The following is a 27,905-nucleotide window of genomic DNA, read 5'->3' on the forward strand; positions in this document are numbered from 1 at the left end:
GCTGGCACTGTTTGCCTCTGCTGTGGATGGGGCACCTGTAGGGCTGGAGCTGGGCTGGAGAGGGCCGTCAGGAACTGTGTGCCATTGTGGGGATGAAGCTCACTGCAAGCTCATGGCCCCAGAGGCACAGTTCTCCATCCATCCTGCTTCATCCCACTGTGCAGGGACATGCTGGGATGCAGCAGCTGCCCCCCATGCCCAGCTGGGAGCCTGGCCAAGCACAGGGCCAGGCAGGGGCTAGAAACTGCCTTCTCCTTACATCCATCACCTCTTAAAGCTGGTCCCTACTGGCCCAGGCAACTTGTAGAGATTTCTTAAAGTCCTCTGAGACCTTTGTGGTCTCTGCTTTATACTGTAAGACTTGCAAGGTGTAGGTGTGCATGTCATCCCTCCATACAGGCTGTCTCTCCTCTACCTCACATCTCTCCCCTGGCCCTTGTCTGTTCTCTGGCACACCTGGGGCAGCTGGAGGGCTCTGCCATTGTTAGAGTGGGAGTTGGGGGAGGCACAGGCAGGACAGGAAATGGAGCTGCCCAGGGTTCTGGGCTGGCCTGAGCTTTGTGCACCAGTTGCCTCTTTGCTGCTGGAGGAGCTCGAAAGGCTGCCTGCCCTCCTATGGGCTGTGGACCACTGTTTGTCTCCCAATACAGGGATATGCTGTAGCTCCCTTGAGATATTCTATCTTGAGGCTGCAGCCAGCCATGGGGCTGCTGTCCAGCACAGAGCCCGGTGCTGCATCTCTGTAATAGCATCCTGCAGGAAAGGGCTGGTGGAGGGCAGCCCTGGTCTCCCTGCCTGAGCACGCGGGCAAGGCCGCCCGACTGCTGAGTAAAGTAATCGGCAAGAAGAAACAAGTAGAGGCTGGTCCTCACCCACAGGCAGGTGTGAGGGGCACTGGGGCAGAATGCACTAAAGACCCCTCTCTAGCATCGCTGTGAGAGACCTCTGCAATCCAGGGGAGCCCCCATTCTGGGACTTTGCCACAGGAGTGGGTTCAGCTCAGGGGCACTGGGCTTCCCTGAGTCTCCCCTACCAGTTCTACAGAGCTTCTGGGGGGATGCCCATGCTGAGGCAGGGATTTCCAGTGGCACATTAGGGATCGCAGCAGTCTGTCCCCAGCATGGAAATCTCATCCCAGGCAGCCCAGCCTGCCTTCACTACTCTGCAGTCCCTCGAGGCTGTAAACATTTTGGATTCCCTGCCTCACCTGCTTAGGCACCTTGCAGATTCAGGGCATGTTGCTGTCTTGAAACCTATCAGGTTTCCTGTCACCTCCCAGGGCCCATGAATCTGTGGGCCTGATGGAGCTGGGACTGAAATGGTCCTGCAGGCGAATAGCTGTGCACACCCTGCACACCACCACCTGCTCTTCTCTCCACAGGTCTATAATTCCCCCCAGCCCTTGGGAAACTGCTCCAGCATCATCCCCAGCAGGTTGGAACTGGCTGCTCTTCTCTAGCTCCATCCCTGGAGTTCCCAGGGACATCCTGGGCATCAGGTACCACGTCCAGCTATAGCCAGGACTGTGCCCTGGCTGCCAGCTCTGCCAGGGGACTTAGAACTGGGGCAGGCGAAGGTTCTCTCACTCTTTCCAGCCTAATAAGCCAGGACTTAGAATCTGGGACATTTTTCTTACCACTGTTATGCTGTTTCACTGTCTGCATCCCTGCTCTTGGGGAGGGGGAGTTAGTGATGCTGTGAGTGCCGGAACCCCCTCAGGCAGTGGCGAATAAGGGCTACACGTGCAGCCGACAGCCCCAAACCCTCATAAATCTCCTTTGCATGGCCCATGGCTCACCTAAGTAGATTTGATTTGTCAAATATTAAAATTAATTTAGAATTGAGTGGTGGCCTGTGTGCGCACCCTGCTCTCCCGCCTTCCCCCCGCTGCCACCTCTGCTCCTGCCCAATGCATCATCCCCGGCCCCGCGCTCTCGCCCCAGCCGGGGCGCCAGGAGCCAGGATAAATCATCCTGCCGCCACGCTCAAAGATGAGACGATTGCTTGCTCGGCGGCAGGGGATCACAGGGGAAATCACACCGCGTGCCACCCGCTCCGTGCCGGGGGCGGGGGAGACGCCACGCTTAGGCAGAGATTTATTTATTTGATTTTACTGGGCTGGGATTTTTTTTCATCTCTCAAACACCCACGAGGGAATTGCAGCCCCTGGAATATTAATGCCACACAGGACGCCAGCTCGTTAAAATGTCAGCTGGCTGTAATTTCTCCTGTGCTTATTATTCCCCAGGGAGCGCGAGCTCCCATTCCTCCCTGCTCACGGTGGTCCCGGCACACGGGGCAGCCCTGCCCGTCCCCTTTACTGCAGCATGAGCGCTGCTCTATCACATCACCCAAAATGTTTCTGGCCCTCTTCCACCACCGCAGAGGTGGGCTGCACCGTCTCCAGCATTTCCTGCTGAGCTGAGCCCCAGGAACCGATGCTGTGAAAGACAGCACCAGCACGGTGCAAACCCAGCCTGGCTGGCACAAGGGATGAGTGGTGCCACCGTGGGCGGAGGTGGAAGGGCAAGGGGTCGGCCAGCAGGCAGTGTTGGCATGCACTGGGGACAGGGTGGCACAGGGAACAGCTGCCTTAAGGAAACTTTGGCTCAGTTCCTGCAAATTAATGTTTTTTTCCCAAACAGTTTCCTGGCGCTAAGCGCGACGCGGGGAGCAATTATCTTTAGTGTCGATGTTATTACCATAAAAATTGCATTGAGGACTTTTCTCCTCCGATTAGAAAGTTAACGATCATCACTGCCTTCATTGTTCCCCGCACCGTGCTCGCTCTAATAAAGAGTCTGTGCACTTTACTTTTCACTTAGCATGAAAATTACCCAGCTGCTGCTGTGCACGGCTGTGCAGCCCCCACGCTCACCTCCCGGTGACGGGCCCTTGGCAGGTACTGGGAAGGAGCAGCCGCCAGCTCGGCTGGGACGGACGGGCTGGCTGGCAGCTTCCCCGTGCAGTGGAGGCCAGGGCTTGGCTCAGGGCAGGGGACGCCGGTGCCCATCCTCTGTCTGAGCCTCAGGGAGCACCTGAGGAAGCTTTTCCATGTGCTCTCCTTCAGGGATGTGCCATCAGCAGTCCCTGCTCATGACCGTCTGCTAGGCCTCCTTGGACCCACAAAAGCCAAACCCCAAGGGTTCTCTTGCCAAGGGCTTGGAGTGGAGGGGATGGGTCCAGCCTTGCCACGGTGGCTGCACTTCCACTTGAGACTCCACCATGGCTCTCCATCCATGACCAAGCTGGGGCTCCCTCCTGGCCACGCTCCTGTTACCTCTCACGGGCAGTGGCACAGGTGAGCCCTGCTGCCATCAGCTGCTTGCCTGCCCTGTCCTTCAGGCAGCACAGCATCGCTGCTTACGGCAAGCGAGTGCTGTGCCTGCCTGTGGATGTCCAGGCTCTGGCACTCGCCGTCAATCCCACCAGCTCTGATTGTCACAGGGAATATTTGCATCGTTTTGCTCGATACTAGCATAGCTCTTTAAATGCTCGAAGTACTGTAAAAATCTTAGCTAATCTTCAGAGGGCTTTTTTTTTTTTTTTCAAAGCTCTTCATTACTCCCTAATTGTTCAAACTTCTCTTCTTTTCCTTCTGATTAAAAGCAGATTTTAAAAGTGCAGTTCAGTTTCTCAGCTATTTTCAAGTCAAATGGATTCCATCCCCCTCTCCATGTATTAATAACCTGTTCTCGTGCATCCCCCAGTGAGCCAGTAAAAGCCCTTCTGAGCAGAGACAAGGTGACAGCAGCACTCCGGAGGGAGCGATTGGAAGGGGGTTACAGCTTGGAGGGAAGGAGATCCATCCATCCAGCTATCTATCATCCATCCTGCTATCATCCATCTACCAGAGAAATAACATTTGCAATTCTGCTTTAGCTCTTCCTAATAATAATTAATATTTTTTTTTTTACCTTCCCAACCAGTAGTAGGAGGAGATGCAGGGGTTTGGGGTGCAGGCAGCTCCACAGGGCTGGGGGGTGCGAGAGGAGGGGGGTACAGTGTGTGGTGCTGTGCGGGGCAGGCGGCTGTGTCTGTGTGCGGTGTGTGGGATGGCTGCGCTGCTGGGAGGGGAGAGCAGGGCAACCCAGCGCTGGCCAGCAGCACACCCCGCAGCAGGAGCGGGGGTGTGCCCAGCTGGAGAAGCATCTTGCTGAGGGGATTCTGGGATTCTGGGATTCTGGAGGTGAAGATCAGACAAAATGCTGTTCTGGGCTCTGCCCCTGCCCAGCAGGGTGAGCCTGATGTCAATTGTGGATCCAAATGGTGCAGTGTGGTCACATACAGCACCCAAACGTGCAGAGTGCATCATTCTCTCCCTGTCCCCTGGGACTGGCCCCAAGGAGTGCCACTGTCTCCAGCTGGTAATACCAGACACCACACCCCATCCCAGAGCCCTGTCCTCAGCCAGCTGGCCTGCCGTAGGAGACGGGACAGTGATGGATTGCAGCATTTACACATCTTCCCAGGGAGGAAATGCCAGGTCCTGCAGGGCTCCATCAGCTGTCAGCAGCGGGCAGGGCAGGAGCGAGGCCACTCCGAGGAGTGGGTGCTGATTTCCAGTGAGTAACGCAGAGGGCAGGAAGGGGAATCCCATGTGCCACTGCCCAGGCTGAGTACCTATTCCCTGTTTTGGGCACCTTCCCTCCTTTTAGTTATAATCACACTACTCACCTTGGGCTGGGGCAATGGCCCCATAAAGCATCCCTGCTCATCTGGAGGGGTCTGGGGCAGACCCCAGCATGGCCCAAGCAAAGAGCTGCTGCAGTTAATGGTCCTGCTCTGCAGTGGGCTTCAGACTGCTCCCAGATTGGTTTGCATCATCTTTGAGCCACTTGTTGCTCTTAGATCATCACCTGCCAGTGCCAGCAATTGTAAAAGTTTTAGATGTTGTGAGCCATCGCTTTGGTTGCCAAGGTTCTTCAGACCCAGGCTAAGGCTCTGTTCCGCAGCTCTGAGCTTCAGTATTACCCTGGTTGCGCATACAGCAACTCTGGATCCCCAGCCACATCCATGACATGTCCAAGACATCTCCTGTGCCCTGCTGGAGAGGTCTCTTCTTCAGGCCACCCATGCTTCCTATGGAGCACCATGAGACAAAATCAGGTAGCTGATGGAGCTGGGAGATGTGAGAGCCAGGGGAGGTACCAGTGGCTGGCACCTGGTACCTGGGAGAGGTTGCAAGCAGGGTCACCCACGCCAGCCCCCAGCCTTCAGGAGATGCCAGCAGGCTCAAGACTTCGTCCATTCCATGGATGAAGGGATGCTGGTGGCCCAGGCCGTTGTGTGCCGGGGTGCCAGCATCCCCTCGGCTGGGCTGTCCCGGCAGATGGCAGCAGGGATGCATCGCAGCCTGGCAGTGCATGGGGACCTGTCTAGTGCCCCGACCTTGGAGTAATCTTCAGTAGGATTAAGAGCTTAAATGTATCCGTGTAATTGCCAGGCCCCTGCTGAGCTGGAGAGAGTGTGAGTGCCAGCACAGGGAGGCAGTGCCCAGGCGTGCTTGCTCCTTCCTGCTGCCTGCTGCTGCCTCCTGCAATTGCCACTGCTGCGGGTGCCACTGGGAGCCACCAACCACCCTAAGTATGGATGGCAGGTGGCCTGAGAGGGATGGTGCCCAGGCACTGACAAAGAATGGGCTCCAGAGGAGAATTTCAAGTTTGCAGAGCCGTGAGTGTGCTGCCTGCATCTCGCTGGCATGGCCTCAGACCTCCCAGACATCCCTCTGGATGCCCCTCTGGCACCCCTCCAGCACCCACCAGTTCTGTGTCCAGAGAAGGACATGGAGCTGCTCCTGTGTGTGCTTTGAGGAGTAAGGAGGATTGGCTGGGATTCCAGGGGCCAGGGGAAACTGTCCTGCCAGGCTGAACCTGTCTGGGCTGGTGATACATTGGGGTTTGTTCCTCTGCCAGGGGGGAGCAGGGCATGCAGTTGGCAGTGTCTGCATCTGTAGGGTGCTTGGTGTGGGTTTTCAGCCCCCATCAACAATCAGAAGGTATTCAGGGTTGGCAGAGATGTCAGGGTGCCTCAGACACCCCCAGGGAGCACCCAGCTGCTGGACTAAGGACACACAGAGCACTAGTGTGGCCCCTGCCCAGCCATGTCAGTGGGGTGCCAGCACCCCAGTCCCAGCCCCTCCGTCTGATGCGGGGCTTGGCACAGAGTGGGGAGCTGCCATCCCAGCCCCCTCACTGTCTGCCTAATGGTCCCTGACATTTAAATGAGATTTAGTGCTCAGCCCGGTGCTGAATATTCATGAGCCCATGCGGCCCTGACAGCCCGGCTGGGGCTGCTCTCATGATTAATAATTTGTTTTTCCCTTTACTGTAAACCTCACCTGCACTCGGTGCTTGCTCTGGCACTGCCAGCTCCGTTGCTGCCAGGGAGCACCCATGCCCTGGCCCTGCAGGTCCTTCTCCTCCGTGCCTGCTGTGGGGCACCCACAGCAGGGCCAGGCACTCCCAAGGACCCAGCCAGGGTGGCATCTGCCAAGCACCAGGAATGTCTTCACTGCTCTTAGTGGGCCAAGCCCTATGCATGGGCGCAAATATCCTGCGTGCTACTAGAGTAGAGGCAGCCCTGGATGTCTGGCCTCTGTAGTAATTCCAGTTGCCCTCACACAGAGACACCCTGGAGAGATACAACCAAGTTCTCCTGCTGCTTCCATGCTGGGCTCCCTCTCAGCTGGCAGCTAATGCTTCCAGGTGCTAATGCTTCCAGGCTCTCCCAGGTGGACAGGAAGGGAGTAGTCCACAAGCCCAGTTTCCAGGACCTGCTTTTGGCGCTGTTGATGGGGTTTGTGACTAGTTCGGATGCTGCCTCTGCAAACCCAGCACAGCAGTGCCCAGCCCCACCTTGGACGCTGACACCCCTTACAACCATTCCCAAGGTCACTGCTCCCAGGACCCTCACTTCCCATCTCACTGCTTGCAGCTGTGTCCTGGAGGTGTGTGCAGCAGCACAGCCAAGAGGGAGCAGCCCCAGGGAGTTCCCATGGGACCTGGGGGAAGCTGGGGGGCCAGGCTGCCATCTCCCCTCTGGCTCAATAGATCGGCTCCGGCAGCTCTGCACAAATTGCATAAATATTCATGGCGAATTGAAGGAAATGTGACTGTCCCGGCTGATTATACGCGCCTGTCCTGAAGGCTGCGGCTGCTCCCCAGGTGCTGCTGGCCGAGCTGCTGTCTCAGGGCGAGATACAGCAAGGGTACCCCAAGCTGCCCACCTGCAGTGTGACATGGGGCACGGAGCTGCTGGGGCCTCACACAGGGCTGGAGCAAGGGCCGCAAGCTCAAGCCAAGGATGAGGCTTTTCCAGAGAAGGTCCCAAGATACCCAGGGCTTTCCCAGACTGTCACACCAGCCTCTACACATGGCCCAGGGACTGCCCTGCATGCAGTCATGGTAAACTGCTCCCCAGTGACATGTCACATCCCCTTTGGTGACTCTGGCATGTTCAGCACTGCCTCTGCTCCCTGGTGCTTTGGGCAGACACAGGCAGAGAGTGGGACAGAGCTCCTGAGAACAGCCCAGGGAGGCATCCTGGGGAGACAGCCCAGCTGGGATCCCTACACGCGGTAGAGATTAATCCCCTGCAGACCTGAGCAAGGTGCTGGGCTAATAGCCTGATTTATTCCTTCCCGTCTCTCTGGAGCACGGGAGGTTCCCCACTGTGTCCTGAACGACCTCATGCATAATACCATGCACAATCCTATTAATGCCGCCCCGCCACGCGCTCCCTGCTTAGTGCCGCCACTCGCCAATGCAATTTCCCCATGATATATGGGAAAAATAATTGAACTATATTTGAAAATATATTGAGAATTATGGCACGCACACGACGGGATTTATAGGGGCCATATTTCACAAAACCATAGCCCTGCACACCAAGGTGCCCGGTGTTTGCGGGGAGAGACCCATGGTCATGGTGGGTGTGTGTCCAAGGCAGGCAATCGGGGAACAGTTGCCACCACCCTCGTGGGCCTCAGTATGTGCTCGTGGGATTTGGTACAGGGCTCAATGGGATCTGGCACAGACCTGTGCCCCAGGAGCAGGCAGTGGGTGCAGCAGGATGCGATACCCGGCTGCACTGGGAGCTGAGGAGGCAGCTGTAGCCACACATGCAGCTGTGTGGGCATGGCCACTGCCAGCCAGAGCTTGGCTGAGCTTAATCCCCTCCCAGTGGGAGGGAGGAAATGCTCCTGGCATCATGCTGCCTGCTCAGCTGCATGGCCCAGCTCACTGTGCCAGGTGGCCAGTTAGCCAGGTGCTGGATCCCCTGGCCTGCCCTGAGGTGTCCCCTCGAGGGACTGGTGGCTCCCCACCCTGAAGGAGGTAGGGAAGGGGCTGAGGGCTCTGCACGGAACTTCCAGACCTGTGATCCTCCACAGCTGCTTCTCTAGCCCTTTCAGCCTCTATGCTCCCCTGCCTGCAGAGGGGCATTTCCCTGCCTGGCTCTGGATGCCCGATGCAGTGACAGTGCACAGGGGACACATCCTTTCCCTCCTCATCCCACCTCTGCCTCCTGCACAGCCCCTCTGCTCTCTGGTCAAATGCCCCAGGCACCCCTGCCTGCACACCACCCACCCCCCCCCGCCGGGTTGCCATGCTGGGCACGTCCTCAGCACCGTGGGCGCCACTGGCACAGGTGCCGCGGGGAACATTAATCTTTAATTTCCTGTCAAAGCCTCTTGCTGGAGAGAGCAGCACCTGGCACGGGGGCACAGCAGATGCCCGCTGTGATGGGGGGCCAGGAGACAGGCTGCCCCGGGCATGGAGGGTTCAGATGGGGCACTCAGCCCTCCGTTCTGTCCCACAGCTGTGCAGTCCTGTGCCTGAGGCAGGCAGGGGAGCAGCGGCAGCAGATGTGTGCTTGCCTACGGGAGTGAAGAGGAGAGAGGCAGCTCTGCTGCCCAGATGGAGAAGCTCCCCCAGGACCACTGGCTGCCAGAGCTGGGTAGGGAGATGACCCTGTGGGAAGCCCACTCTCTCCCTGACGCAGCTGTCCTCATGGCTGCCCCTGGAAGGGGAGCATGCAAGGACGGGAGGTGTTTGCTATCAGCTCTCAGGGCTGAGGTGTCACAAAGCCTTCATCCCTGTGGCCCATTGAAGGGATCCCAGGGCATCACTGTCTGGAGGAAATTCCCAGCGTGCCCTGGGGAAGAGGAACTATAAATAGCTGCTCAGTGAAGGGCGGAGGGGGACTGTTTGGGAAGCTGCTTTGTGAACAGGACAAAGAAGAGGCGTCTTTGCACTTGCTCTTCATTAGCTGCCTTCCTCTGGCTGGCCGGGCCAGGATGCGCTCACATCGAATGACAGCAGGATGTAGCTGTCGGTGTCAAGGACACGAACAATAAGGGCTTTAAATAGCAGCGCTGCCTTTGAAACCCACTCGCCTGCGCCACAGACAGAGCCCAGGAAAACTGTGCAGCACAAGAAGCCAGGGATGTGGGAGCAGGGGTGCCCTCACCCCAAGGAAGGGACCCCCAGTGCCACTGCTGCTGCCTGTGGGCAGGTGGTCTGTGACCAGGAGATGTGGAGCCCTGCCCAGAAGTGCCACGGGATGCCTGGGCAGATGCACCCCAGCCCCTCTGGCAGCTCCCAAGCAGCAATGTCCAAAGCTCCCACTGCATGGTCCCCTGAAATCAGTTAATTGGCAGCACCTCCCTGTGCTGCCAGAAAGGGACCTCTTGGTTGCTGTTTCCTTTCCTCCTTCTCTGGCTCCTGGGCTCTGATCTACTCCCACCTTCCAACAGGAGATGAAAGAGCCCTGAAGGACTGCTGGCAGCATTCCTGCCATGCCGGGCATGGAGGAACCTCTTCACCTCCATCAGGATGAGCCAAACTGCCAAGCGGCATCCAGTGGTCCTAGCAGGGTTTTGGTGGTGCATGAGATGGATAAAGAAGGTGCTTTGCTGTCCCAGGGAGCCCAGCTCCGTGCTGTCCCAGTACAGGACAGCCCTGGTTGGACATGAGATTGGGTGCTTGGGAGCAGCACATGAGACTGATGGAGGGAGTTCGGAGCCAGCGAGCCACAGCCACGTGTGAGCACGTGCGTGTGCACGGGGGGGCCTGGCTGCGCATATTAGCAGGCCCTTAAATCAACACAGCACTTCAGACAGGAAGGAAATAGGCTTTGCCGACGGCAGGAGCGGCACTTGCTTTGTGCACATTACAGAACATCAGGAAAATGTCAAATTTACATAAAAATGATACAAACTCATTGGAAGAAACATGCATCCAATTATCGGCCCCAGCGCTGGCACGGCTCCGCAGCCAGAGGCTGGCCGGCGGCTGGCTGCGAGGGACCCAGCCCGGGGCCACGCATTTCATCTCTGGGTGTTTAACATCAAAGCGGCAAACAGCCTCTGCTCAGCTGGCCGCCCGCTCGCCTGCTCCATCCCGCCATGCCACTGCCGCTGCCACTGCCACTGCCACTGCCGCTGCCGCTGCCACTGCCACTGCCACTGCCGCTGCTGCACCACTCGGGCATGCAGGGTGCAGGGCAGAGGTGGTAGTGCCCGGCTGAGGCTGGGTGGGATTCGGTCCCGCTCCTGTCAGCTCCAGTGGGGGAAGGGGCTGTCTGATTGCAGCACCCCTGTATGGCAGGAGCATTGAGGGGAGGTGGGGGCACAGCTGAACAGCCCCAAGTAGCAGGGATAGAGAGCTTGCTCATGCAAAAACACCCAGAGATTTTTCCAGCACCAGCTTGGGACCCCATTCCTGGCTCTGTACTAGGCTGTCCCAGTGAGTCCTTCCCTTCTTCCTGTTCCCACAGGATGGCCACTGGCATCCCCAGGGCTGGGGGAAGCCACATCTGGCCCAGCCCTCCTGCTGTGGCCCCTCAACTGGGCAGTGTTTGCCTGGGCACAATAGCCTGCATTCTCCTGGGGCTGGGCGCATCCAGGGGGACCAGGGGTAAACATTGGGATGTGGGCAGGGGCTATCTCAGTGCGTGCCCTCCAGCCTTGCCTGTGCTGGCATCACACCCTCCTGCTCAGGATTGATGGCCCATCCCGCAGCCCCTTCCCGGCACGCTGAACTCTACATTTCTGTCGCCGCCATCCGACGGGATTGATGTCTCACTGAGTGCAGGCAGCGGCTGTAACTCATGCCCGGGAGCCGGGCTCCCAGCTCGTTACTCACTGGGCACCGTCACCACATGAGTTACAGCTCTGCCTTGTGCTGGGACACCTCAGTAGTGAGGGATCAAGGCAGGGGTGAAAATGGCTGAGGCAGGGTTGGGGCAGGGAGCAAACCTCTCTCCCTAAGCTGGCTTTCCAAGCCATCCCTCAAGCTGGCATCCCCGGCACACTCACATGCAGCCTGCTAACTGCCTCTGTCCCTGGCTGGGAGGTGGGCACACATGGCCCTGAGGAGTGATGCTGGGGTCCCGGCCAGGGGTGGACGGTGGCACCGCAGCTGGGATTCCCGTACCACACCCGCCAGCTGGTGCCCGGGCTGCAGCGTGCGGGGGAGGCTGACGAGCTGTTAATTACAGGTGCTGCTTGGCTGGTGCAGCCCGTCTCTGTTGCTCGGCTGGCAGAGCCGTGCGGCGGGTGACACACTCCATGATAAATTGATATCCCGTTTAGCATCAATTTTCCCTTCTCTGGTGGCAGACAGCTGTGCTAATGGGATGGGACAAGTGAAAATGAAATAACAGGCCCTGAGCACACCGGCACACGCCGCACTGTTGGCACTACTGCATGGCTGTCGCTCCCCAAGAGACAGGCGGGACCCCACACGCCCTGGTGTGGGGGAACCACAGGGCTGGCAGTTCCAGGCTGGGCTGCATTCACCCTAGTTGCTGATGCCCACCCAGGGTGGGTTTGTGACCTGTGGTGTGCCAGTGCTAGGTGCCACCAACTCTGGCATTTGCAGCACCTGGAGGAGCTGCTCCTGTCGGTGGGCTTTGAGGCTGGCACAGGAAGAGGGCTGGCTGCAGCATGACCAGTCCTTGATGGTCGGCATGAGACTGCGTGGTGTCTGCATCCTCTTGGTGTTTGCAACGCATTTAGAGGGTGGTGACTTGGCACATTTCTTATTTATAGCACAGCACATAGCTAGGAGCCAGTGAAGGATTTCGTTGGCATTCAGTGCCCAATCTATATTGGGTATTTGCAATGCACACAATGCCTGAGCTGATGTGTGCAGCATTCCCAGTGCCTGCACCAGATTCAGTGTATGCAATAGCCCGTGGCACTCTGTACCCACACTCGCACGCTCTTTTCGGTGCAGTCAGCACCAGCCACATGCTTGTTATCAGGTGTGTATTTGTCAAATTGGTGCCTGCAGTGTGTTTGCAGTCGTGGTGGTGCAACGCTTGATGCCCATAGTTTGCTTGATAATTGCAGAGTGCTCAGCACTTAATACCTGTGGCATCATTGTTATTTACACAGCCCTCACAGTCAGCGTCAGCAGCGCTCGGCATACGCAGTGTGCTCAGGGTGTGCGCCCCGCTGCTGCTGATGTTTTCATCACCTTCAGTGTCTGGTGTCAGCTGTGGTTTCATGTTTGCCAAGCGCTCAGCGATCTCTCCAGTCAAGGTGTACCTGGCGTCTGTTCAGCTTGGCATTTGCAGCGTAGCCCATGCTCGCACCAGCCGGCTCTCCGCGGTGTGCTCAGTGTTTTGATTCCTGTGGTGTGATGAGTGTTCACAGCAGACTGCTGGCACTGTGGTTGGTGCCCAGTGCCAGTGCGTGTGCAGTGCTCGCAGCGGGCTCAGCCTTGGTGCCCACAGCATGCCCCCATGCCTGCGCACTCCTCACTCCCGCAGGTGTGCGTGCTTGCCCTGCATCCTGCCCCACTGCCCAGTGCACTGCTCACTCACGTGTGCTCTGTAAGTGCAGCCCATGGTGCGGTCAGCACAAGGTTCCTGATGCTTTTGCCATTTACAGTTTGCTGCACAGTGTTAGTGGTGTTCCTGCTATCCAGCCTGTGCTTGGTACCAGAACTGGCCTGCTTTGGAGCAGCTGTGTACACTGTGTGCACTGCTAGCACCAGCTCTTGCATTAGCAGTGCCACCAGCCTGTGCTGTCCCTGTTGATGCTCACTCCAGAACTCACAGTCCGTCATGCATCCCATGTCCAGAGTTTTCAGTGTCTGTGGCACATGTGGCACTGGCAGTGCCCTCAGTGCTCAGCATCAGCTGCCAGTTTGCAGGGAGCTGGCGCTTGGTGCCTGATGGTGTCACGTTTGCAGTGGCCCAGTTCACCTTTGGGGTCGACGCTTCCAGGATGCTCGGCAGTCGGATGCTTTCCCTGTTTGCAGTATGCTGCAGATGAAGACCAATGAGGTGTTTGGAGTTTGCAACATGCACTTGATGCCAGCCGCATGCCTGGGGTTTGGAGCCCACAGGGTGCTGAAGGCACCAGTTCCTCAATCCCTGGCACGCAGAGCATGTGCCGTGTTTGCCATGTGCTTCACAGCCAGGTGGCACTCGCCTTGCCATCCGCACTCATGGCCCATGCAGTGTGCTCAGTGCCCAGATGTGCGCTGTGCCTGTGGTGACCCTCAGTCCAGGGTCCACTTCCCAGTGACTGTCTCTGACTTCCCATTCACCTTTCAGACCCAGTCTGTCCACCACATCTCCACCAGCCACCAAGGGGCAGGGGCAGTCCTGGGCTTGCCTCCCAGCCTGTTTGCCCAGCAGCCTGAGGAGGGCAGGCAGGGTGCCTTCACCATATATGCCATCAGTGGAGCTATGGCATTGAGGTTGAGGTTTTAATCACACAAATGTTGGAAAATGGGGAGCGATGGTTCCCATGGTAACACTAACTCTGCCCCTTGCCCATGGCGCACGGCTGTGCACGCACAGGACCGTCATGGGCACCGTGCAGCTGAGCTATGGCTGCCTGGGGAACCATAACTCCCAGCCTCCTGACTTGGGTGCATTTAAAACCTCAGCCCTATTGCTGTGCTGAGGCAGCTCTGCTGACAGTTTACGACTCTGTTGTTTTTAGGAAAGCCAAATGGGAAGCAGGAGCTGCCTTGGTGAACTACTGCAGATGGGACAGAAGGAGCCACAGGGTGCTTGACCCAGCACCAGGTGCCAATGACTGCAGGGGTCAGGGCAGGATGGGGCCTGAGGGCACAGCTGAGCATGAGGGAGCTGCTGAATGATGTCTCTCAGAGCATGAAGAGCTGATCCGCATGCTTCGCTGGCTGGGCACACTTCCATCCAGCTTCTCTCATCCCTCAGGGCCAGAGAAGGGATGGAGGAGTGGGGTGCTGCCCAGTGTGGGTGCTCCTGGAGTGCCAGCACTTCCCGTGCCCTGCACTGGGGCTACTTGCAGGCTGCACTTCTCCAGAGGTGTCTGAAGAACCTGGTGATGGGCTTCCTGACACTGCTGTGTTGGCCTGCAGCCCTGCAGCATTCATGACCCTTCCACTCTCATGCCAGCACACAAGAGACCTGCTCCCTGGTGCAGGGTCAGGGCTGTTTGGGGTGGGATGGGGCTCTCATCCTCCCTGCACACCACAATAAGGCTACATCCTTCTGCACACTGCCTCTCCTATGTGGCACAGTTCTTGGCATGTCCCCTTGGCTGTGAGATGACGTCCCAGCTGTGCCAGCTGTGTTCAGCAGCAGCCCAACCCATGCCTGCAGCTGTGCATGCCAGCATCCTGATGGGGATGTGCCAGGGCTGGCGATGTCGAGGCAGGACAGGGATACCCAGCTGGTGCTTGGGGGCTGCACATGGTGGCTGGGGCTCACCCAAGCATGGAGCCCAGTGCTGTGGAGGCTGCCCACAGCTGGATGCAGGGTGGTCCTCCAGGCTCAGTCCAGTTCATCCATCCCAGAAACTGATGGTAGGCTGTCTTAGGGGCTCAAGCTCCTCCCAAATCTTTTTCCCTGAGAGCCTCCTGGCCTGCCTTGTGATCAGGGAGGACTGTGGCTATGGTGAGCTGCCTGCCCTCCAGTCACCTTTACTCAGTTGTTGCTTGGGAGGGAGTTAAGCAGGGGGTTGTCCTGCTCACAGCAGGACTGGGTGAAGTTTCTCCATCTCTGGCTGCACTGGCTGGAGCATCTCCCAGTGCTGCCCTCTCTGCCTAACTGCTGCAGCTCCCGTAATGTATTCATCCCAGGATACCCTGGTGCAGCTGCAATATAATTATTGGAGTTTATTACACCATTACCTTTAAAATTTTATAAACCACCAGGCAGGTGACAAGTGGTGGAGGCGGGGGGTCTCAGGCTGTGGACAGAGGGGCTGTGAGGGAAATAGTGCTGGGGACTGTCCCAGCCAGGTGCTGAGCCCATTTCCCTGCCATGCTGGTGTTTCTGCTAGCAGTGCAAGCCCAGTGGCACCCCAGGAGGGTGCCCTACTGCCAAGCTGCTCAGCACAGTGTAGCCATGCGCCAGCCTACCTGGCTGCCCTCCTCAAGATGGCAGGGAGAAGGGAGGACCAACCAGCTGCAGCAATAAAAACCTATAAAACCAAATGGCTGTCTCTGCACGCTGCAGCGATGGCTCCCAGGGTGCCTTCCCCTTCCTAACAGTGCTGAGGGCAGGAGGGACTGTGCACATCCCATTGCCCATGCACAGAGCCAGGGCTCCTGCTGCCATGCAGCCACTCCCTGGTCACGTCTGCGACAGCCTTTCCAGCCGTGGGGGATGCTCTGAGGGCGGTGAGGCCATTTCCTCCACTCCTCCCACTCAGGATTGGAGGGCAGCGTCAGCCGAGCCTGACCTCCTGCTGGTCACGGGCCAGCGAGCATTGCCAGATCGGGAGTCAGGAGATGGGTGCTGGACTGAGCATCCTCCTGCGGATGCTGAACACCCTCTGTGCTTAAATGTCTGGGCATCCTTCTGGGGAGGGGACTCTGTTTTGCTCCTCTGCATGGGTTTGGGAGGCTTTTAGATGTGTTTTTCCTCAGTGAGAATGTTTGTGCAGTGCGATCAAGTGGCCAGATCAGTTTGGGGGCGGTTTGTACCGACAGGGTCAGAGCAGAACATGGACAGGGGCTGTTGGCTTTCAGCCTGGCAGAGCCAGGGCAGTGCAGATCCGTGGCATGGGGGCAGTCTCAGATGGAGACCAGAAGCAGGGGCTGCTGCGTGTGAGTGGGAACCCCACAGCGTCCACTGCCTGCTGCCTCTTCCTGGGCACAGGGGCAAGAGCTGGCTGGGTGAGCATTTCTGGGAAGAGGAATTCGGGAGGGTGATAAGTGAGGTCTCACTGGTCACCAGGGTTAAATACCATGGAATCAGCCTGGGCTCAGTGCAAACTCTTTTCTCCCATGATCAGGCAGGGATTGGACCCGTTATCCCATTGAGTGGCCATGAGATCTAACCCAGCTCTGATGCAGGCATTGTCCTCTCAGCCATCAAACAGATGCTCCTACACCCAGATCCTACTGAAACCCACTCCTTAAATTCCTGGAGGCAGGAACCCAACAGCCACATAAACTCAGTGTTGTTATCTTGGCAGCAGCAAAAGGTGTCCAGGGCACCTTGTGCGAGCTCATGCACACAGCTTACAGAAGAGACTTTGTAATTGAGGTTTTGCGCTTAATGAAGGAATAAATTGAATGGGAGTGTTGTCTTTAATTGGGGTGTTGCATTAATTAAGGTATTGCTCTTAATTGGGGTAAAGCATTTAATAAGGTATCGTGTTTAATGGGGGTAGTTTACGTAAATGGGGTCAGTGCGTTAATGGGGTGCTGCATCTCCCATGCATCTGCTGGCCCTGGTGGACTTGTCATCTGCTACAGTGGGCTAAACTTGGGACCAGGACCACCAGTGAGGCTGGTCTGCAGCACTGGAGCTGCCATCTTCCCCATCCCAGCACCATGCAGCTGGTAACAGTGCTCAGATCAATGGCTCTGCTCCTACCCTGGTGTGTACAGCCCCCTCCCGCCATTCCCAGCCCCACCACTCCCAGTGGGTGCAGGAGGATGGTGCAGAGGTTTCAGCAAGTGGGGTGCAGGCAGCATTACTGCTCCTGTGGCCCCCCCACAGCCAGCTCCACAGCAGGCAGTGATGCCTGGCATGCTCATCACACTGTCGCCAGCCCTGCTCTCCTGTAATTGGAGTGGACATCTTGTCATCCCACATCTCCCCACAGCCAAGGCACTTGCCGTCCTTGCTGCAGAGCCTGACCTGCTGGGCAGGCGCCGGCAGCATGCCAGGGAGGCCATGGAAGGAGGCTGTTCTTGTTACGCCAACGTGTTTGCAAGGGTCTCAGAGGATACAACTTGCATGAGGCAGAGCTGAGTGCTGCGGCCAGCTGGGCTCCGCAGTCACGTTCCCTTCAATTAGATCAAAATTAATGATTGCCCCAGATCCACTTCCCTCTGGGCATGGGGCCGTGGCCAGCGCCAACTCTGGAGTGTGAGGAGCTGGCGAGGAAGACATCACAGCCAGCTCACGGGCTTGGGCTGGCAGTAGAAGCACTCAGCAAGCTGGATCCATGTCCAGGCCGGTTTGGCCTAGCAGAGTATCAGGTGGGAGCTCCCTGATGGGGGTCTCCCATTGGACAGCTGCCGACTGACCACCCAGGTCTGTAACTGTCCCGTCACCCGTGTCCCCAACCCTCCTGGGCTGCCCCCACCACTGTTCGGTGCCCTGGGCTGATCCCCTGCGTCCCTCCTGAGGAGCCACAGCCCTGCAAGCTGGCTGGGAGGGTGAGCTCACAGCACAGCACCAGTGCTGGAGTGCAGTGGGAGTTCGGGTCTTGGTATGGAAAAGAGTCAATCCATCGGCTGGGTGGCAAGAAAGGGATATCACAAGCAAACCCTCATCCAGACTGGGCTAAGAATAGAAACAGCCAGTGCCTGTGTCTTGGAGGGGATGAATCACCGTGAGGGTGCTGGAGGGTACCACAGCAGGGTCAGGTTCACCAAGCATCCCTCCAGACTGTGGGGCCAGCTTCTCCAATGTGTAGATTTCACCTATCTCCTGCTGTGTTCTATGGTGTATCAGAATGCTGATGTTGTAGAAAGCCCTCTCCATGGGGGCTCAGTTATTTTGTCCATGGATGCAGCCTCTTAACCTCCTCTGCTCTCACCCAAATTTCCAGTGTCTGCAGCCAGCCTCCATCACTGCTCTCTGTTATTGCTATCCTCTCTACTCTTTACAATTAGTTTGGATTTTTCTTGCTGCATGTCCTGGACCAGACACAGGGTTCCTGGTAAGGCCTTGTCACCAGCAAACACTTCAGATGCCTCACGAATTATTCTCCTTCTCACGCAGCTCTGAGCAACGTTGTCCTATTCACAGAGTTCAGTGCAGTTACAGGGCTGTGAGACATCCCATATTAAACTGATAGACTCCATATCCCAAATGAGTGAGTTTCTCCTATTTTCTCCTAACTCCCAGCTGCTTTTCCAAGCATCTGCCTGGCTGCTGGGCATCTGGAAACACAGCTCCTGCTCACACAGATAACTGCACCTGCAGAACATGTCCTGCCTTAGGGTTCCGCCCCTCTGCATGCCTTGTTTATCCATCCGGGATTGTCCTGGGGTTTGGTGTTAAACTCAGACAAGCTGATGTTGCTGCCCACTGCTGAGCTGGGCTCTGTGCTGCCATCCTGCCTGCTTGGCAGCCCTGCCCTCCAGCTGCTCGCCCTCTGCTTGCTGGGCAGATTTGCTTCCCTCCCCAGCCCAGCTCTTGGTGCTTGTCCTTTTGAATTGTATCTGATTGTTTTCAGGCCATTTCTCCGATTTGTCAACATCATTTCGAATTCCAGTCCTGTCTTCCCCAGCACCCGCAGCCTGCCCCCATCATCTGAGTGTAGTACATGGGCCCTGTGCCAAGTCCCTGATGATCAGCATTCCCCTGGCTGGGGGGCACAGGAGTAAGCAGGAGGGACTCCGCTTTCCCAATCTGCTGGCAAGCCCTTGGCTGGCTCTCCCACCCTGTTGGCTTGCTTGCACGGTGTCTGGGGAAGTCAGCACTGGAGCCCAGGGCACTGTGCTTCTCCTGACTGTTAGCATCATATCCAAGGACTGGATGAGGGACCATCAGTGGGCAGACAGACTCCGTAGCTGCATGTGGCTCCATGAAGGGGCACATGAGCCCCACTACACACCACAGAGTCCCCCTGTGTGGCCTCATGTCCCCCATGTGCAGGCACTCAGCCACAGGTGAGAGGCTCCAGTGTGGAACCTTGGGGACCTGCAGACATGTTGGCAAAGGGGCAGCCACAGCCATTCCTAGCTCATGCTTGATTTTCTGCCTTGTCTGCCGTGAGTAGAAAGCAGTCCCTAAGCCCTGCTGCCCAGCTTCCCAAGCCATGCAGCTTCCCCACTCCCTGCACCTCCATCCCAGTCTCTCCCAGCATGCTCTCTCTCTTCCAGAGCTCCCTGGCTGTGAAGCCATAGTCCTCCCCTCTCCATGGCTTGTAGGAGGTCTGCAGCTGCAGCTGGGGATGGGGCTTGTGCTATGGGTGCCACTCACTTGGGCACAGCTTGATCCCAACCCATCCTGGCTGCACTCTAGCCTTGGGTAATCCTGCAAGGGGATGAGCCCCCAACACCCATTTGTCCTTGCTGGGTGGGGAGGCAGAAGCAGAGTACAACAGGGGAGGAGAGCCAGGAAAGGAGACAGGAGAGGACTTACCTCTTTGGCCACGCAGGAGGGGATCATGCTGTGGGGACAGTGCTGAGATATGCCCCCAGTCCAGGTGGCAGTTGGTAATAGACCTGAAGATGCCCAGAGAAAGCAGGGGTATGTGTTCCCCTTGGTACGGGAGACAGGGTCCTGTGGGGAGCCAAGAGACAGTCCTGCTCCCATGCCATGACTGTCCAGCACACAGGACACTGGGCTCCAACTTGTCCCACACTCGCAGAGCTCAGTTTGCCTTGTACCTCAGGGTCTGTGCTTATGGGGTGACCTGCCTGGCAGGTCCATGCCCTCATGTCCCTCACCACCACAGCACCTGAGAGGTGCGGGCAGGGACTACGCACCCAGCTCTGCAGACCAGCGACCCAGGGCTGGCCATTGCCTGGCTCCATGGAAACTCCTTGCCACTGGATCAGGCCCTTTCTGCCCATGGTCCTTGCTGGGCCAAGCATCCCCCAGAGGGCCAAGCGTCCCTGTGGCAGCAACTGGGGTCTGGTGGCTATGTGGCTGGGGCACCTGTGGTGGCAGCAGTGCTTGGGTCACCTGCCCAGCCCACTCCCACCGTGCCTTTCCGAGCTGGGGGTGCAGGGCTGGCACGTGCACGCTGCATCCCTTGGGCAGGGAGAAACAGGCGGCTGGGGCTGTGCGTGCTCCTTGCCGGAGGCAGCCTATCATGCTGTATTGACCCACACAGAGGCAGAAACATGTGTGCCATGCACAGATCAATGGGAAGATTGAAGATGCGTGTGCGCTTGCTGGACGACTGGGGAAAGCTTTGCCGTTGGCATTGGCAGCACAGTGAAGGTCATGCTGACCTGCAGCGCAGTCCCCGAGGAGAGGCGAGGCCTCTTGTCGCGCTCATGGGCGGCTGTCTCATCACTTGTCCTCCGGAGACCCTGGATTCCCTGCCAGGCACGCACCTTCTCAGCAGAGCCATGTCTGCTGGGGGAGGTAACCAATGCTGGGCTTGTTCTGGGGACAAGAAGCTGGTGTTTCCCCCACCACTGTGCCACAAGGCAGTATCACAGAGGGTTGCTCGACTTGTGAGACAGGGGGTTGGTTCAGCCTTTTTAGCTGTGCAAACCCTCTATCACCAGCTGGTGAAACGAAGGCAGGAAGCTGGGAGAGATCAAAACTTGCTGGCAGAGGTGTTGTGCATCGAGAGTAGACAGACCTCGGTGCCATGTGGTTCGTGCCTCAAGGTGAACCCATCACCTCATGACTGAGCCACGCAGGCAGAGCACCACTGCCATGGGCACGACGGGGCAGGAGGACACCCTGCTTCTCACGCTGCCGGCAGGGCAGTGCTGCCACGGGGGCTGGGTGCTGCTTGGGGTTGTGCGCAGGGTCGACGGGAGCGTGCCCTGGAGGGAGCAGACCCCAGGAGGAGCAAGGGCTCAGCAGGGCAGGACAGGATGAGGGCTACCCCGGCTCAGCCTTTCTAGCAGAGTTGGTCACTGCCTGTGGTGCCCCTCACTTCTTGTGCGCTGCCGTGGGACAATGAGGAGCAGCGAGGGAGAGAGGGAAGAGGGGCAGAAATGAAGCCGGAGGAGCCCCTCTCGGGTGCACAGCGAGCGCAGTGGAGAGAGGGGCGGCGGACACGGGGCGCGGGTGGCGATACTGCCGCCCTCCTGGCTCCAGGGCACCGAGGAGCACGGCGGGGGCGGGGGGAGGCACGGGAAAGTGCACCCCTGGCGCCCCGTGTTCAGGCCCGCTTCGGCGGCGTCTCGCCGGCTGGATCCCGCCGGGATAGCCGGGGCCGGGGCCGGGACGGCCGGGACTCGGCGCTGGCCGCCGTGGGTCGCGGCGGGCCGCGGCAGGGAGGCGGTTAACGGCCAGGGAGCCGCCGAGGCAGGAGGAGTCCGCAGGCGGGCGAGCAGGAGGGGGCCGCCGGGCGAGCTGCCCGCAGGCTGCCCGCCCCCGCCGAGCCGCGCCGCGCTCTGCCCCGGGGCGCACGGGCCGGCGGGGCACGGCGGGGCCAGGCGGAGAGCGCGGCGGCAGCGGCGACGGCGGGGGGCAGGCTCCGTGCCCCGCCCGCCACGGCACGGCTCGGCACGGCTCGGCACGGCTCGGCATCGCACGGCGCGGCGCGGCGCGGCGCGGCACGAACGACTCGGCATCGCACGGCGCGGCGCGGCTCGGTTCCGCTCGGCACGGCTCGGCTCCGGCAGCTCCCGAGCCATTCAAACAAGTGGCTCCGGCAGCACTTCGGGGCCGGGGCTGGGGAGCGGGCGCAGCGTGGCTCCCTGCCCCGGAGGCACCGGGCCCTTCACGCTGCCTCTTTTCTCTGACGCTTGCTCTTTATTTGACGATGAAATAATGTTGACATGTCTTGAATTATTAAGTATTCCCTGGATTTTATTAGCACATGATGCCTAAATGCTGCCTGTATCTGCTGGGGTCTTAACCAGAGAGGAGCGAAGGAGAGAGGCAGAGAGACAGAGCGAGGGAGAGGAGAGAGAGGGGTTTTTGACAGCTGTATTTGTGCTGATAAGCGAAGGCACAAGGAGACGATCGACTAGTGAGACAAGAGGGAAGCAACGGCTCGGAGCTGCTGAGAGGGGCTGCGCTTCCCTCCCGAGACGGCTCGGCCCTCCCGGTGCCGTGCTGGGGCTTGGGGGGGACCCGAACCCCCTCCCAGCGCTTGGCCGGGCTCTCGGCTGGCGCCTGTGCCAGGGGGCAGCTCGCTGGCTGGGCACACCAGCTGCACGGGGCAGATGCCGATTGAGATCGTGTGTAAAATCAAATTTGCTGAAGAGGATGAGAAGCAGAAGGAGAAAGAAGAAGGGGACAAGGAGAGCCTGATCGAGGAGCCTGCCCGGCCCCGCTCCCGAGATCTGGCCACGTTTGCCAGCACCAGCACGCTGCACGGCTTGGGACACATCTGCCGGTCAGGACGGCTGGGCCTGCGCCAGACCCTCTGGGCATTTGCCTTCCTGGCCTCGCTCGCCTTCTTCCTCTACCAGGCAGCCAAGTCAGCGCTGCTCTACCTGGAGCACCCCCACGTCATGGCCCTGGACGAGGAGGCCATCCGCGAGATGGTCTTCCCCGCCATCACCATCTGCAACATCAACCGCTACCGCCACTCGGCACTCACCGACGCCGACATCTTCCACTTGGCCAACATGACTGGGCTGCCCCCCAAGGACCGGGATGGTCACAAGGCCACGGACCTGCTCTACCCTGACCCTGACATGGCTGACATTGTCAACCGCACCGGCCACCAGCTCGACGACATGCTCAAGAGCTGCAACTTCAGCGGCGAGAACTGCTCATCCCGTGATTTCACTGTGGTGAGTGCACACCTGGCTCAGCTTCCCTAGGGGCCCCTACCGGCACGGGGGGCACCCACCCATCCGCGTCGCACCGGAGTAGGGCACCCTGGCTCACTCTGGCTGCTGAAGTTTGCATCTCTCTCTGTTTGAGTTTCCCTCCAAGTTTCACATGGAGAGAGGGAGAGGATCCTCCGTGGGAGCTCTCAGCAGGGCTCTGCGCCACAGGACTGGGCTGTCGGCAGGTCTGTGCCTGAGGGGTTCGCGGGCAGGAGCCACAGTGGGTGAGCAGCAGGGTTCAGCGGTCCCCAGGGTGGGTGTGCAGCGGGTGGGGGGAAAGCTATGGCATAGAGTCCTGCTCCAGCCTGCTCTTCCCCCGGATCAAAGTGCCCTGACACAGGGTGCTTTACTCAGAGAGAGGGGCTGGAGCAGAGGGGCAGGCGGAGACACCTTGGCACATAGGGGAACCTTTCTGCATTTGGGGGATTAGCACTGGGATGTGTGTAAATGCGGAGGCTGCCGGCATTGCACACGCACGTGTGCACATGCCGAGCACAAACGCCGAGCGGCTCTGCTCTGGAGGCACGGCCACAGGCGGGCGAGCGGGGAACTGCCCGGGGCTGCCCACTCACTGCCCGGGACTGGCAGCAGGGCCTCTTCCGAGCAGCGCCCAGTCTGCCCAGGCAGCGAGCCCCTGGCCGACCGCCGCCAGTGTGCAGCTCTCACCAATATTGAGCCTGGAATCACAAATCCCCGCTGTGGTTTGGGAAAATAAATGTGCTGAACGGGCAGAATACCTGATGGGACCCTTTTCAGACCTTAATGACTCTGGAAATGAGCTGCCTCTCTCCTACGGCTGCCAGGGGCTACTGCTCAGCTGGCTCCTGCCTTCTTAGGAGCTGTGCTGCCAGCCGGACCCCGCTCCGTGCCGGGGAGTGGGGTGTGATGCCATGGGCTGTGCAGGATACTGGGCAAGAGAGGAGGCTTCCGTGGGGCTGGAAATGGCTGATGCAGCATGTTCCATTTCACTTCGTGCCCATAGGTACAATGCCTGCTCAATGTGCAGAGTGATGCTGTCCCTGGGAAAGAGACGTTCGGGGGGGGCTGCCCTGTGCGGGGGGATGGTGGTGGCATGGGGCACTGCAGTGGAGTGGGAAGGAGCGGGGGACAGCGGGGGGGGCAGCCCCACTCCTCCTGGGGATTTGCTGCGCTCTGTTCCTGCTGTACGCCAGCTGCTCGAGTTTGCCGGGAAGCAGTGTGGTTCACCAGGGTTTGGAGCAGGAAGCTCTGGTGCTGGACAGTCCTGCACGTGGCTTGGCCATGCTGGCTCCAGCCCTGGGGTCCTCCTGGAAGATCCTGCCCAGCTTTGGTTTGTGGGGGAGGCAGCGAGCCCAGCCTTGTGCTGGGTGGCAGCACGGCATGGCAATGGGATTTGGTGTGTGCTGAGCCACACTGTGAGGTTGGCAGGGCACAGCTCAGGTGGATGGGGCAGTACAAGCTTCCCATAGCATGGACAGAGTGTGTGGCATGCGCTGTGCTGCGTGGCAGTGAAGGGTGACCGCCAGGACAGTCTCTGGGACCCAGTTTCTCAGCGTGTGGCCGTGCAGGACCAGCTGGCCTGCCTACCTCATCTGCTTACGAGTATGCCCTGGGGATGCCCAGGCAGCCGGGCTCTGGTGTGCCGGCACCCTGCACTGGAGCAGGTTTCAGGCATGAGAATGGTTAGTGCCAGCTGACCCGTAGGCTCATGGCCAAAGAAGGGGAGTATAGGGCTCCTAAATCCTCCACTCTCTCTGTCCACAGCTCAACCTTCCTGGCCTTCGAGGCATCAGGGGCTGTCAGCAGAGAGGGGTGTACCTGTCGCCTCTCACTTGCCTGGAGCAAAGGGGTGAACCTGGGGCAGAAGAGGCTGCAGAGCATGGGTGTGGGGAGGGGTGGGTGAAGATGTGATACATCTCTCTACCACATAACATGTCCCAAAGCCTTGCCAGGCAGCAGTGGGATCTGTCAAGGCATCATACCAATTGCAGCTGGAGCCTTCTACTCCTTTTCCCTGAGCCAAATCGGTCCCTTGTGCCTCCTGGGAATAATTGAAACACAGCACAGGCTTCTTGGCAGGCGGGTTGCGTCCCAGCTGTGGTGTGTGGGCTTGGGCACTCCTGTGCCTCGTAGCTGTGGCCCCAGTGAAGGGGCATCCAGGCTGCTCATGTGGTGGGGAGCTCCAAGCTTTGTTGGTTCCATTTCTGGGTTCCCATGTGAGCCTTCGTGTTCAGAAAGCTTTTGTACCCCCTCTGCTGTGGGCGAGTGTGTGAGCCACAGCATGTCCTAGCAGTGATGGAGGGCTCCCAGACTGCAGTGCATCCCAGTAGGGCAAACGGCTTGGGGTCCCAGGCACCCAGCCCACAGCAAGCGGCTTCTGTAGCAGAGACTGTCCCCCGGCAATACTGGAGAAGGGAAGGAGCTTTCCCTGCAGCCATGTTTGCAGGAGTGCTGGAGTTTTTCCTTCCCTCTGGGCATGAGGTGGACTTTGTCCAGAGGCTGGAAGTTTTCAGCATGAAAGTGGCCAAGCTGTGGGGCTGCCGCCGACTGCCTGTCCGGGAGCAGGAGCAGCGCTGGGGCTGGAACATGTCCCCTCGCACTACTGCTTGCAGACCGTGCTCACGCAATAAATAACTCGTGCGGATCCTTTAAGTAAGAGCCGTGAGTGGTAAATGATCTTCCCCTATTCAACGTCACAAATCCACATTCTTTATGGGACAGCAAATTAAGAAACTATTGGGAAAAAAAATCCCCAGCGTAAGCATCTTCCATGTAATAAAGCCCGGCTGGGCTGTAAATCTCCCCAGCAGCAGGGACAACCCTGAACCGCAGCGAGGCTCCCTGCAGCCCCACTGACAAATGTGCCCCCTGTGCCGGCTGCTAGAGGCCGTGCTGGAGCCCTGGTAGAGCCTCTTCTGAACCCACTGAGCTGCGCCGTGCTCCGCAGCCCCCCAGTCCATGCCGTGGCCGGGGGCACTGCCCAGTGCCCACCGGCGCGGTGTCCAATGGATGCCTTGTTGAGGGTGCCGGGCACGGCAGAGCTGAGGGTGCCGGTGCAGGAAATCAATGGCACTCTTTACATGCCGTTGAGGAGGAGGTTGGGAAGTGTCCCCACGGGGCTGGGGCTGAGCTGCCGCGGGTGGTTTGCACGCACCCTAACCTCCCTGCCTGGCACTCCAGTACAGGCACAACCCGAGGCCAGTTCTGGCCATGTCGGGTGGCACTGAGGGAAGAGGGAGCCCTCCCGACCGTGCTTTGGGGATGGGGGGACAGACATATGGGGTGTGCAGGAGTTTGGGGGCTGTAGGAGGAAGGGCATGGAGGGGGCCCCCTCAGTTGGCAGCAGCATCCCGCCTGTTCGCCGGCGGTGGCTGCAGCGGGAGGCTCCGTTCGCGGCCGGGCAGGAGCCCAGTGCCTTTCTCAAAACCTCATTCGTTGTCAAAAGCCTTTTGTTTGCGATGTGTGGCTGCCGAAGCCAGTTGTGCCGGGGCTGGAGGCTGGGGGGGAGCAGGGAGGTTGCTGAGAGCTGGCAGTGCCTCTCGGAGCTGGCACTGGCCCCGGCTCTCCAAGCTAGGCCTCCTGCCTGCCCAGGATGTGGGCAGTGTGAGGGGTCTCCCCAGCACCCCATGCAGACCCCAGAGGGGGAAGCCCTATGCTGAGATGGGCAACATCCTCAGCTGCATTCCATATGCACACAAGAGATCCTGGTTCAGGGGGTGGACGGGGGCAGCAGGCTGTCACCTCTGCCTCCTCCCAGCCAGGCTCTCCCACTGCTCCTGACACGGGGACTCTCTGACCTTTCCACCAGAATCGTACTTAATAAATGTCACATTTTCAGCCTATTTTTACTGGGTGAAAGAGCTGGACTGGTTGTTGTTCACCTGCCCTGCTTGGTGCCTGCTCAGCCCCTGGCATTCAACCACTCCATTTTCCCTGTACTCCTGTGCAGGGCTGGGTGAGCTGGGGGCCCCCCAGATGCTCTGTGGGCTCCAGGTACTGCAGAACCTGCCCTGGTTGGGGCACAGAGTGGCTCTTGGGCCAGGCAGTGCCATACGGGTCTCAGCACATCATCCCATTTGGAGGGTGGCATGGCTGTGACTGTGATGGGTGTCCTGCCATGCCTGGCAGGGACTGGCTGGGCTGGGGCTGGTGGTGTCAGTGCCCAGGAGAGGCTGGAGCATCCCTCACTGATCCCATGCCTGTGAGCTGCTCAGCTGAGCCCATCTGTGCCCATCTGGGTCACAGCACTCCGCACACTGCATCCACATCCTGCAGTCCCAGCCCAGTGCCTGAGCCAGCTACCCAGGGGCTCACAGCCCATCTGGAACCCTCCATCCTCACAGTCTGGCCACTGTGCTTGTGCATTTCCAGGCTCCTGGGTGGTGCAAACATGTCGCAGGTTGGCCATGCTCCTGTCCCGAGCAGCGGCAGCAGCATCTCCGGTGCTGTTACACATGAGCCGCCTGGGCACAGCTCGAGGCGCTGTTTGTGCCAGAAAACGGGGGACTTTAATGCAATTCGTTGCCATTTAATTTTACACAATTCCTCTGCTTAATCCACTGAGAAATGCTAATTTATACAATTCACGTCTAAAAATAAATGTCAGTCCAGCAGCTCCCAGCAGCGGGTAGCTGCTCCCACCAGCCCCCACCAAAGCCTTCTGCAGGGACCCCAGTGCAGACCCCACCTTGCTCCCTGCCAGCCATGCTGTTACTCCTTGTGCCAGGTGCCTGGGCTGTGGCACCAAGTCTGTGGATTTGGGGATAATGGGATTTTGGGATACTGTGGTGGGAGAGCAAGGGGTTGGCTGCACCCAGGGGTGTCAGTGCAAAGCCCCTCATGACGGTGGGGCAGGGTGACAAGGGGACAAGCAGGTGTCTTGGCAATCTGACTCTCTTTCAGATGGTTGGAGAGACGTTATTGGCGTGGGGGTCGTGAGGCATCTTTGGGACCACCACTTCCTCATGGATTCCCCCAATAAATCTGGGTGCAGCCCCATGTGCAGCTGCACCTTGGGCTGTGGCT

General features: G+C 58.9%; 1 protein-coding gene across 2 annotated transcripts in view; it reads left to right on the forward strand.

Moving 5' to 3' along the window:
* ASIC4 (acid sensing ion channel subunit family member 4) overlaps window positions 1-27,905 on the forward strand; it is a 63,016-nt gene that overhangs the window by 12,523 nt on the left and 22,588 nt on the right. The window contains exon 1 of one of the 2 annotated variants that reach the window (XM_010406911.3): window positions 21,678-22,862. The exons of the other annotated variant lie outside the window; for it this stretch is intronic. Within the exon in view, the coding sequence (XP_010405213.1) occupies window positions 22,287-22,862 (576 nt within the window). The 5' untranslated portion in view covers window positions 21,678-22,286. Of the gene's footprint in view, window positions 1-21,677; window positions 22,863-27,905 lie in introns of those variants that run through there. 2 annotated transcript variants of the gene reach the window in all.

This window comes from Corvus cornix, chromosome 7 (genome assembly GCF_000738735.6).
Source record: "Corvus cornix cornix isolate S_Up_H32 chromosome 7, ASM73873v5, whole genome shotgun sequence".
Taxonomy (NCBI): domain Eukaryota; kingdom Metazoa; phylum Chordata; class Aves; order Passeriformes; family Corvidae; genus Corvus; species Corvus cornix.